We start from the raw sequence: 12,415 nt of genomic DNA, 5'->3' as shown, positions 1-12,415 counted from the left end.
TTTAAAAAGAATCAGATTCTTCATATAAAAAAAAACATGCTCTAAAAAGGCTAAAAAAATGATAAGATATTATCTGCTGAAGAAAGATTTAAAAAAATCATGAAAATAAAATGAATACATAAAAATTATTTACAGTCCTATTGTTACATGAGACATATAAGATAAATGCATAACGAATAATGAATATTAGACAATGTGTTGTGGGTGTCAAAGAGAGACGCGAAAGCCACCTCAATCCTATTGGCGTCCGTTAAACCACAACACCACCTTCATGGCTTCATGATCGGGCGCTAGCCCCTTAACGCCAAACAACCACACCACCGTCTCTCCATCAATCACAAACACATTTATGTTTATTTTATTTTTTCTTTTATTTAAATAGTAGTTAAACCACAACGTGATAGTTAATTGATAGGTTAGTTAAAAGTCATTGTCTGTGTGACAATGAAGTAGATAGGCGTTAATATTTTTTAGTTACCATATAACACAGTCTTATGGTTTTTTTCCCACAAGTGATTTTATGGTCGCTTAAAGACTTTTCATTCCTATGTTGTTGTTGTTGTTATTATTATTATTTAAAAACATTGATTATGATTTATAAAAATATATGCTCCATCAAGCATTACAATGTTCATGCTCCCAAAATGTCGTACCCTAGTGCCCTAGCCATGATGTCCTGTTACAGGTTTACGTGGTTGAGTAACTATTGCACTGTTCACGTATTTATATTATTTAAAAAATATATATTATATATATAATATATAACTTATGTATGTAAAATCTATCAAGTTTCGTATACTAAACCAACATTTGTTGTTTAATCTATTGTTTTTTTTTAAATAACTACAATGCTAAGTTTTAGTGCAAGCCAAAAATAGTAATCTTATGATGTTATATTTCAGTAAAACTATTAAGATATTGAATTCATTAATTAAAAGTTAATATTAACATTTTTCAATTCATTTGACGTAATCAACTTCATTCGATTCATACCACCTTTAGCTTTAAAAAATCACATTTAAATCATTTGAAATAACTATAAAATAAAAATAAAAATCTAGATCATGAAAATAATAGATGTGTCAAAATGACGCCTTTAAACGGGTATTTGACAACTATAAGATCGTCTCTTCACCACTTTTCATGGCTATCTGGACTTCTATCGTGCTTAGAGCACCTCCAGTGAAGGCGTTTTTGGAAATCCACATGTAAGGTGCAACTTATGTGAACTTATGAAGAGAGATGACTAGGGGAAACTTAGCCGTTCCCACTTCCCACATACGAGTAAAACAATTCATGCGAGTGAGTGATGAGAGGGAACCGACGAGTGAGGGAGGGGTTGAAGTCTTGAAGAGAGAGAGAGAGGGGGGGGGGGGGCTATTTCTTTTGACCCAGTATCCCAAAAAGTACTTGTCGCGTTACTGTTATTAGGTTTATTTAGACATTCGTCTGTGATCATGAAACACGAGGTGTCACTTTATTTAGACATTCGTATGTGATCATGAAACATAAATACCATCAATATCTAAACTGTTATTGGGTTTAAAAAACTTCTCAAGATTAATATAATGTTCTTTTAAACTGTCATAACTAAAATATTTTAGCTTTTTTGTATTAAATAGAAAATCAATAAAAAAATCCATTTTTATTTCATGATCCAACAAGATATTCTTTTGAGTTATAGAAACCTAATAATTGTTTAAACTTCAAATACAAGTAGACACAAAACATGAATGGGTGCTTGATAACAAAATGCACATTATTTCAACAATGCTATTATTACCTTTTAGTTAAGAGCTTTTATAGATTACTAAGTTTAATATCTTAGGCAAAGAGACATTAAGGCTCACAAGATCATAATTACCATCAATACATTGTGAACGAATTGTGATGGGTGAAGGGTGAACTCTATAGTTAAAGTGCCCGGGTGAGGGCATTCTAATAATAAATAACCTCATGGAAAATTGCCACGTCAGTTCAATTCCCATGCAATGGTAACTTATGAGAATGCTCGAGTGGTTGCCACATCTATTTGTGTTTCACTTTATCCATCAATAGCAGCGACTTCACAATGGCTTAGTGGAAACACCAAGTAGTTGAAGTATGATGTTGAATTTCCACTATAGCAAGAACGTCAAACACGATCATAAGATCAAAACTCCCCCGTCTTCAATCACCGATAGTATAATCAGTCCTTCCTTGGGATCATTCACCTCAACAAACTGTATAACTTGAAACACAAATAGAGTATTATTAGTACCATATAACACATCTGTTTTTACTTACATATGAAAAGTTTTTCTACAACAATGACTCGCATAATGCGATAGCCAACACCATATAACAATCACACATGCTCTTTATAGATTCATATCATCTTTTTGAGACCCGTTTACTTAGAGCATCACAAAACGGAACCATTCAGTTCATATATACATTGATTTTGATGAAAATAAAAGTCAGAAAATCAATAGCCTCCACCTCACTTGTAACATAATTACATAAGTATAACACATCTAAAGAAACAATTATACTAAGTATAACATTCACAAGAACCAAAAAAATGATTATTTTCAAGATTTTCTATTTCTATTTTATTGAAAGTAGGGGTGTGTATGTGCATGGTTCACTTTGGGAAGGTTTTGGCCTATTGGGCTAAAACCGAACAAAAAACCAAAACTATGGTCTTTGAATTTTTGAAAATCATTCGGTTTAAGTATTTGGGTTTTCGAATTTTTGCAAACCCCAATCGAATGGGGTGTTTGGAATTTCTTATTTTTGTCTCCTTATCCTTATTTATAAAATAAGTTAAAAAAGTTTTTGAGTTTGCTTAACATGTGAGACGAAAAATTTCTTATGATTTTCTATTAAGTCATAAGGGTAAAAATAAAGAATCCTACTAATATTCATGGACCAAGCATCTGCCAGAATTTTGTCTTCAAAATCAAGCTTAACCAAATAAAGAAAAAAATAAAAAATAAAGCAAAAAAACAAAAAAATAAAACCTTTTTTTTTCTTTACTTTTCATAATAATAATAATAATAATAATTTGGGGAATTTGCTATTTGCAATTGCAAATACAAAACAAAAGCACCAATTTAGATCATCACATCACTTCAAAGCTTCCAATCAATTCAATTCCAATTCCAATTCCAATTGTATCCCCAAATTCAATCACTCACTCACCATCAAAATTCAACTCAATTCTTTCATTCAAACCGAAAACCCTAACTTTCTTTCACCTCCAATGTGTTTTGATCTAATTAATAACTGTATTTTCCTGCTCAAATTCAACTAATTATTATTATCCGATCGTGGCGATGATGAATGCGTCAAACCCTAACTCGATGATGTCCGGCGGACAACAACCGGCCGGACTGAAGACGTATTTTAAGACGCCGGAAGGAAGGTATAAGCTTAAGTATGAGAAGACTCATCCCTCCGGTTTGCTTCATTATGGACTCGGCAAGTCTGTTACTCAGGTAATATTATGTTTAATTAATTGAGTTCGTCAATCTGTTGATGCTTAATATTTTTTTTAATGACTTTTCTAATCTTATCATATAATATAGGTTGAAGCAAAGTTGTTATTAACTATAAAACGAATGTGTATATGTAAAATATTAACATATATGAATATGAATGTGACAAAACACACCAAATTAAAGACAACATTGTTCGTGCTTGTTCGTTTGTGTCAAACCAGTTCATTTCATTACTGAACGAACACGGACAAGAAATTTCGTTCTGTTAGGTGTTCATCTTCGTTCGTTAAAATCTTATCAGACGAGCAAACAGTTCACGAACACCTAACTAAACGGAATTTCTTGTCCGTGTTCGTTTAATAAGGAAATGAGCTTGTTCTGAACGCCTCACACACACAAATTAGCACAAGCAATGTTTTGTTTGATTTGGCTAACCAAGAATGGTCAGTGTCAACGGTTCACTCGGGCTACCATATTTGTGCTAGTGCTTTTTCTAACATTCGTATTCATGTGTTAAATTTACATATAAATTCATCACATAAGCAAACTAACATTAACAGACGTGAAAGAACACATTATCCATTATCGAACGTTCACGTACACAATTGATTGAATTGAACAAGCATAGTCTTTGTTCGTGTTCGTACATTTAGTTAATTGAACAAAAGTCCTTGTTCATGCTCGTTCATTTATTATACGAACGGACATGAACAAACTTCCTTCTGAACGTTCGGCTCGTTTACAGCCATACACACCATACATTGTTTTTATTAATTTTTTATGATATGTTGTTAAGGTGACTTTGGCTCATCTTAAGGATAAACCTGCACATGCCATGTCATCATCATCTTCAAGTATAGGTATCAGTAGCGGTGTAAAATCAGCAGCAGCAAAGTTTTTAGGTGGCGGCAATGGCAGTCGAGCACTTAGTTTTGTTAGCGGTAACGGTGGTAGTAGCAAATCTTCAAGTGGTGTGAGTAAAGTCGGGTCATTGGGTACTTCATATACTAATAGTTATGCACCCAATTTTAACTTTGATGGCAAAGGAACTTACTTGATATTCAATGTTGGTGATGCGATTTTCATTAGTGATCTTAATTCTCAAGATAAGGTACCTTTTCATTACATCATTTACATGTAAACTTACATTTTTTGGTTAATCTAGATTGTAAGATGGCTTAATTTGTTATGCAGGATCCTATAAAGTCTATACATTTTAGTAATTCAAATCCCATTTGTCATGCATTTGACCCCGACTCTAAGGACGGTCATGATTTGCTCATTGGATTGAGCTGTGGAGATGGTATTATTTTTTTTCTTGAAAAAAGTGAAAATCAAATAAATGAATTCTAATGATACATGCTTTATTATTGTTTTCTAGTTTACTCAGTGTCGCTAAGACAACAATTACAAGATGGTGGAAAAAAGCTTGTTGGAGCCCAACATTATAACAAAGATGGATGTGTTAATAATAGGTAAGAATATATCAATTAAATAAAAAAGGAGATTTATTTTATACTTTTTAGATATTTTTGATGAATTTCCCTTGTTTTTTTAATAGTCGCTGTACTAGTATCGCGTGGGTACCCAACGGTGATGGAATTTTCATTGTTGCACATGCAGATGGAAATATGTATGTATATGAAAAGGCAAGTCACATAATAATAATATATTAGGTTTATATGACTTCTATACTTATTAATATTTGTATTTTCATTAAAGTTCTCGTATTTTCCAGAGTAAAGAGGGTTCAGGCGATCCTTCATTTCCAGTCATCAAGGATCCAACTCAATTTTCTGTTTCACATGCACGCTACAGTAAGGTACCGATCTGCTGTTAGACTTTATTTGATGTATTTTACATAATTTTTGAAGTTAATTGTTATTTGTATGTGGTGTTGTTATTCGTATGTGTAGAATCCAATTTCTAGATGGCATATATGTCAAGGATCGATAAACAGTATTGCATTTTCAAGTGACGGAGGTTATATTGCAACTGTTGGAAGGGATGGTATATAAATAGTGCAAGTTTGAGTATTAATACATAATTACATCTTTGAGTTTTTCATTTTTATTTTTTAGGTAGTATATGATAAGTTTAATTATTACCTGTAGGTTATCTTCGAGTTTTTGACTTTAAAACTGAACAACTTGTATGTGGAGGCAAAAGCTATTATGGTGCTTTATTATGCTGCGCATGGAGGTGAAATGCTCTTTCTTGTAACTCTAATAGCATGATAAAGATAACATTATTACCTTCTAATAACTACAAATAACAGCTTGGATGGAAAATATATATTAACGGGTGGTGAAGATGACCTAGTGCAAGTTTGGAGTATGGAAGAACGGAAAATTGTAGCATGGGGTGAAGGACATAGTTCATGGGTAATTTTATTATTATTATTACTATTATTATTATTATTATTATTATATTTTTTTGAATATTTTTTATTCTGGTAACTCTTCTACAGGTCAGTGGAGTCGCTTTTGATTCATATTGGTCGGCCCCAAATACAGATGGAACAGGGGAAAACGTCGTGTATCGGTTCGGTTCTGTTGGTCAGGTGAGCTAGATCATTTTCAAAATTAAGAAGTTAAAGTTTATAGTTGCATAATCATATAAACTACAAGGGCTATTTATAATTTGTGTGATTTGCTTACATATGTGCAGGATACACAAGTGCTATTGTGGGATCTTGAAATGGATGAGCTAGTGGTGCCAATGAGGCGGGCCCACGGTGGGTCCCCAACAATGAGTACTGGGAGCCAATCAGCTCATTGGGACCAAACATACCCGGCTGGCACTTTACGGCCCGCACCAAGCATGCGTGATGTTCCAAAGCTATCTCCTTTGGTGGTTCATCGTGTTCACACCGAGCCCCTCTCGGGTTTAATTTTCACACAAGAGTGTATACTTACCGCGTGTCGGGAAGGCCACATCAAGATCTGGACCAGACCAAATTCATCAAGCGACGACTCACTTTCAGGCTCAAGTTTGAAGGAGAAACCGTTGTTCTCGGGTAAAGTTGGAAATATTGGTTATAAGCAATGATGTGATTCGAGTTTTTTATGTAGTCTTCTGGTTTTTTAAGGTGCGGTTAATAATATAGTCTAACAACGTCAACTTCAAAATCAACATGTATGGTGTGTCGCGGGTAGAATGATGAGATGATGAAGACATGAAAGCGGACTTTCTTCTTTCTTCTTTTTTTCTTAAAGAAGGGTAGATTTGAATGATGGTTGACCAAAGGGTTGTTGATAAGTTATGATATAACTAATCAGTTAAATCTTTTTCTTTCTTTGAGATATCAAAGTTGTTGTGGATGAAGATTGGTGGTTACTTTTACTTGAAATTGAATAAACACTTGTTGATAATGATAAGTTATCAAATAGCTACAGGTGGTTGCTTATGCTACTTTTCTAGTGTATCACTTCAGAACACATTTTCTACATAACAAGTCATATCACATTTAGTTCTAAAAACATGTTACATTATTTTAGCATTTATTAGTAATTTCTTTGTTTCTTTAAAATGGGTATAAGTTGAGGAACAAATACGTGCAATAACCGAACTAATATGCACATATAATTGTAGCACGATCGCATATCATCTTTATTTATCAGTAAAAGGACATGAGTCGGAAGACGTGACTTAAAAGGTGTGTAAGATGTGTGACTGAAATTCGATACATTTAAGAGTTCGTAGAAAAAGCATTTGTGGAGAGCCGTAAGGTTTAGCTTAGAGATACACAAATCGGGATTTTCAAATATCCGGTTCTGGATATGGAACCGGGTATTGGCCGGGTTCGGGTCTGGGGGCCCGGGTATTTTCTCTAAAAACCGTACCCTATGCATTAGGTTTGGGTCAGGTATAGAACCGGGTATTTAAATACCCTATTTCTGGGTATTGAAAAAACCCTATTTTCGGGCTTTTCTTCAGGTTTTTTTTTGGTATAGATTGGATATTTTAAGGGTTTGCACATGTTAGGAGTATTTTCCTGGGTATTTTTAGGGTAGATTGGATATTTGAAAAACCCGATGCCGGGTATTGGAAAAACCAGGTTCCGAGTATGGAACTGGTTCCGATTTTCGGGTATTAACGGTACAAATCGGGTCCGGTTTCGGGTAGGGGATTTGGTATTGTAACGGGTAGGATAGGGTACGGGTTTGGAATATTAAAATTTCGGGTATAAAAAAACCCGATTCCTGGTTTTTGTTCGGGTCCGGGTTCTGGATTTTTTGCACCTCTAGTTTAGCTAATACAATTGTAAGGCCCCGTTCCCGGTAACCCTACTTTGGTGTTAGATTTTCTCATAAACACAATTCTAAAATCAGAGTCAATTAAAACTTTCGCGGAATAACTTAAAACTTCAACCATCACATTACAAAACATTCATTTTTGTCTTAACATGCAAATTGTCTTTCCATAAACATTAATTAAAACAGTCATGACACTTCTTCGTAGATGCCAGTCTCTTCCGTTCATGCCATGTGTCCCCCTCCTCAAGCCAGCTGCCTCAACCTATTTGCCTGCATGCATACTAAAAGTCAGCTATGCTGAGTGAGTTCTAGTTAATCAATTAACATACATTACATTCATATCCTCACTCATACGTGTTCGAAGATACGTATTCATACCTTATATGTTATTTCTTCTTTCATACATACTTTACATACATGCATGCATTCTTACATACTTTCTTTCATATAACCCTATGGTATACCATAAGCTATTTTATCTTAAACATCACAGATATTATAAGGGTCTGGTCCCTAACATCACAGATATTATAAGGGTCTGGTCCCTAACATCACAGATATTATGAGGGTCTGGTCCCTATCATCACAGATATTATAAGGGTCTGGTCCCTTCTGTCTTGAATAGCCTTACCTTTATCATACGTGCATACTTTACATATCTTCTAGTTATAAATATATATACATAATCGGTCATACAATCATTATGTAATGATACATTCAATACACAATCATACACGTATCATATACTCACCAATCAAGTAAGCGTATTATCTACCACATAGGAGTATGCACACAGCCCCGAAAACATAACAGATAAGGGGCTAGAACTCACCTGGAGTCGGTTTCTCTCGCCGTTGATGGTAATGCCCTTCCTTAGTTGTGCACGGCTAACTGTACAATACATTACGCGTGTCAATTATCTGTTACTAGTATCTCTTATATCTATGCTAATGAAACCCTCAACTAACGGGGGTCATGGAATTTCGCATGGAAGAATTTCTCATGAAAGAATTTCTCTTCTCATGGAATTTCTCTTCTCATGGAATTTCTCTTCTCATGGAAGAATTTCTCTTCTCAAGGAAGAATTTCGCTTCTCATGGAATTTCTCTTCTCATGGAAGAATTTCGCTTCTCATGAAGTTTCTCTTCTCATGGAAGAATTTCTCTTCTCATGGAAGAATTTCGCTTCTCATGGAATTTCTCTTATCGTGGAAAAATTTCTCTTCTCATGGAATTTCTATTCTCATGTGAAAAACCCATTTTTTTTACATCTCCTTTTTTTTTGTTGCCATTTTAAAGCTATTTTACTCCGTGACTCTTCCTTAGGACCCGATTTTACCCTTTTTATGGGTTTTGGGTTGTACCAACTTTGTATACCCGTGTTTTATGAGGTCCGAACATCACCTTTTTGTCCTATAACATATCCGTGAGGTTATAACTCACCAAGTTTATGTTTTTCTTACATTTCACAGCCCGATCTATCATCCTATCAGTTTGCATGTCGAAACCGACTAAAAACTTAACCATTTAAACTGAAACCTACCTTTTGCTTCGGGTTCGGTTCGGATCCGAGACGACTCGAGGATCTGGACGTGATTCTTGTTATTTGAAGACACTTTGAGCAACAAGATCTTCCTTACTTTAACCCGGATTTGGATTCGGGTCTTGAGAGAGTATGTGTATGTGTGTTTGTTATGTTTTGAAAGAAAAAGAAAGTGTGGGGAAGTGGTGGATATTTATAGGAGGCTATGGGCCCCACCACCCACTCTCAATTCTAAATCCAATATTATCCAAACACTAACACACAATTAAATAAACGACACACGGTTAATAACAAATCCTTCTGTTATTTAATATTCTGAAAATACGGATGTTACAAGTCTACCCTCCTTAAAGAGGTTTCGTCCAAGAAACCTAACTATTACCACTAAACAAATGTGGGTAAAACTTGCACATTTCTTCTTCGACCTCCCAAGTGGCATCTGATCCCTTACGGTGCTTCCATATCACTTTCACCAAGGGAATAACCTTACAACGAAGCTGCTTTTCCTTGCGGTCAACTATCTCAACAGGCTGCTCAACGTAATTCAACTGTTCGTCTACCTCAATGTCTAGAAGAGGTACGTGAGACGTATCATCAGCGAGACACTTTCTCAAGTGAGAGACGTGAAACGTAGAGTGAATTCCTTCCAGCTCATCGGGTAGATCAAGCTTGTAAGCCATTTCACCCACACGGGCCACGATCTTGAACGGTCCTATGTACCTTGGACTCAACTTTCCCCTCTTTCTAAAACGTATAATCCCCTTCCAAGGCGAGACCTTAAGCATAACGTGGTCTCCAACACTAAACTCGATCGGCCGTCTTCGTTTATCGGCATATGACTTCTGACGATCTTGAGCAGCTTTCATTCTGGCCTTTATCTGATCAAATCTTGAAGAGGTTTCTTTCACCACTTCCAGACTACCTATCTCCTTTTGACCAATCTCTCCCCAACAAACAGGAGTTCTGCAACGTCTTCCATACAACATCTCGAACGGCGGCATACCAATACTAGAATGGTAGCTATTGTTGTAAGAGAATTCTGCCAAGTGCAGATGATCATCCCAGCTTCTTCCAAAGTCTAACACACAAGCACGTAGCATATCCTCAAGGGTTTGGATATTCCTCTCGGACTGTCCATCTGTTTGAGGATGATACGCCATGCTGATATTTAGCCTCGTTCCCATGGCTTCATGGAACTTCTTCCAAAATCTTGAAGTAAAGCAGGTATCTCTATCGGACACGATCGACAATGGCACCCCATGCTTTGTCACAACTTCCTTAACGAACATATTTGCTAACGTTTCTGACGAGATGGCCTCTCGTATAGGCAGAAAATGAGCACTCTTCGTTAAACGGTCCACAATCACCCATATAGCATCGTGATTTCTAGCTGTACTCAGTAGCTTAGTTATGAAATCCATGGTGATGTGTTCCCATTTCCATTCGGTATCTCCAAAGGCTGTATCTTTCCATACGGTTTCTGGTGCTCTGCCTTGACCTGCAAGTAAGTCAAGCACTTACTGACATAATCTACCACCTCGTTCTTCATACCCGGCCACCAGTAGTCATTCTTCAAGTCTTGGTACATCTTAGTGGATCCTGGATGAATTGAGTATCGAGACTTATGGGCCTCGTCTAGGACTCGATTTATAAGATTTCCATGTCGAGGGATCCACATTCTATCAAATCTGGTCTTTAACCCATGAGTATTATCCATCAATTCGGTCTGTTGCCAAAAAATTCTCTCTTTCTTCATCAACCCTTCATCAGCTAACACTTCCATCTGCACTTTGCTGATCTCTTCAAAGAAATCTGAGTTGATGATCAACTTATAAGACTTGATTGTCGCGATAACTTCTGCGTTCTTCTGGCTCAAGGCGTCGGCGACCACGTTAGCCTTTCCCGGATAATACTTGATCTCACAGTCATAATCCTTTATCAGTTCTAACCATCTCCTCTGCCTCATATTCAACTCTTTATGCTCAAAGAAGTACTTCAAGCTCTTATGATCAGTATAAATTGTACACTTAGTACCATACAAGTAGTGCCTCCAAATCTTGAGAGCATGCACCACGGCTGCTAACTCTAAGTCGTGCGTCGGGTACGTACATTCGTGAACTTTCAATTGCCTAGACGCATAAGCTATGACCTTCTCTCGTTGCATCAACACGCAACCTAACCCCTAATATGAAGCATCAGTGCAAACTACCAAATCCTCTTCGCCATCAGGCAGAACAAGGATTGGAGCCTGTGTGAGTCTCTTCTTCAGCTCTTCGAATGCCTCTTCCTGAAACTTACCCCAATTGAACACCACAGTCTTTCAAGTCATACCGGTCAACGGTGAGGCTATCTTGGAGAAGCCCGGAATGAATATCCTGTAATAGCCAGCTAACCCTAGGAAACTGTGTATCTTAGTTAGGTTTCGCGGAGTCTTCCAATTCTTTATCGCTTCAATCTTGGTTGGGTCCACAGCAATCCCCTCAGGATATATTATGTGACCTAAAAACTGCACTTCTTGTAACCAGAACGCACACTTCGAGAACTTAGCGTACAGTTTCTCGACCTTCAATACTTCCAACACTTCTTTTAGATGCTTGGCGTGGTCAGACACGCTCTTCGAATAGATCAATATATCGTCGATAAAGACGATAACCGACTTTTCTAACATCGGTCGACATACCCTGTTCATCATATCCATAAATGCTGCGGGAGCATTTGTTAAACCAAACGACATTACGAGGAACTAGTAGTGTCCATATCGCGTCCGAAACGCTGTCTTAGGGATGTCAGCCTCTTTCACCTTCAGCTGATGATAACCTGATCTGAGATCTATTCGTGAGAACCAGCTTGCACCTTGTAGCTGATCAAACAAATCATCAATCCGTGGCAACGGATATCTATTCTTTACCGTAAGCTTATTCAACTCCCTGTAGTCAATACACACTCTCATGCTTCCATCTTTATTCTTAACAAATAACACCGGTGCGCACCACGGGGAAACACTCGGCCTTATGAAACCTTTGTCGAGGAGTTCTTGCAGTTGGGACATCAATTCCTTCATCTCGGATGGCGCCAGACGATAAGGTGCTTTCACGACTGGCTGTGCTTCTGGTAATAACTCTATCTGGA

At 36.7% G+C, this 12,415-nt stretch overlaps 1 protein-coding gene across 1 annotated transcript; it reads left to right on the top strand.

The window, feature by feature from the left end:
* Window positions 1-3,320: 3,320 nt before the first annotated feature.
* LOC143576425 (uncharacterized) lies at window positions 3,321-6,810 on the top strand. The gene is made up of 11 exons (XM_077060515.1): window positions 3,321-3,482; window positions 4,282-4,596; window positions 4,680-4,788; window positions 4,867-4,960; window positions 5,047-5,134; window positions 5,224-5,307; window positions 5,402-5,495; window positions 5,600-5,687; window positions 5,764-5,869; window positions 5,956-6,048; window positions 6,156-6,810. Exons 1-11 carry the CDS (start codon window positions 3,321-3,323, stop codon window positions 6,534-6,536), a joined length of 1,614 nt encoding a protein of 537 aa, XP_076916630.1. The 3' UTR covers window positions 6,537-6,810.
* The last annotated feature ends 5,605 nt before the right edge of the window (window positions 6,811-12,415 follow it).

Source organism: Bidens hawaiensis, unplaced genomic scaffold, assembly GCF_021521415.1.
Source record: "Bidens hawaiensis isolate Kalapana, Puna unplaced genomic scaffold, B.hawaiensis_p1.1 tig00028119_1, whole genome shotgun sequence".
In the NCBI taxonomy this organism is placed as follows: domain Eukaryota; kingdom Viridiplantae; phylum Streptophyta; class Magnoliopsida; order Asterales; family Asteraceae; genus Bidens; species Bidens hawaiensis.
This window is presented reverse-complemented; position numbering and strand designations above follow the sequence as displayed.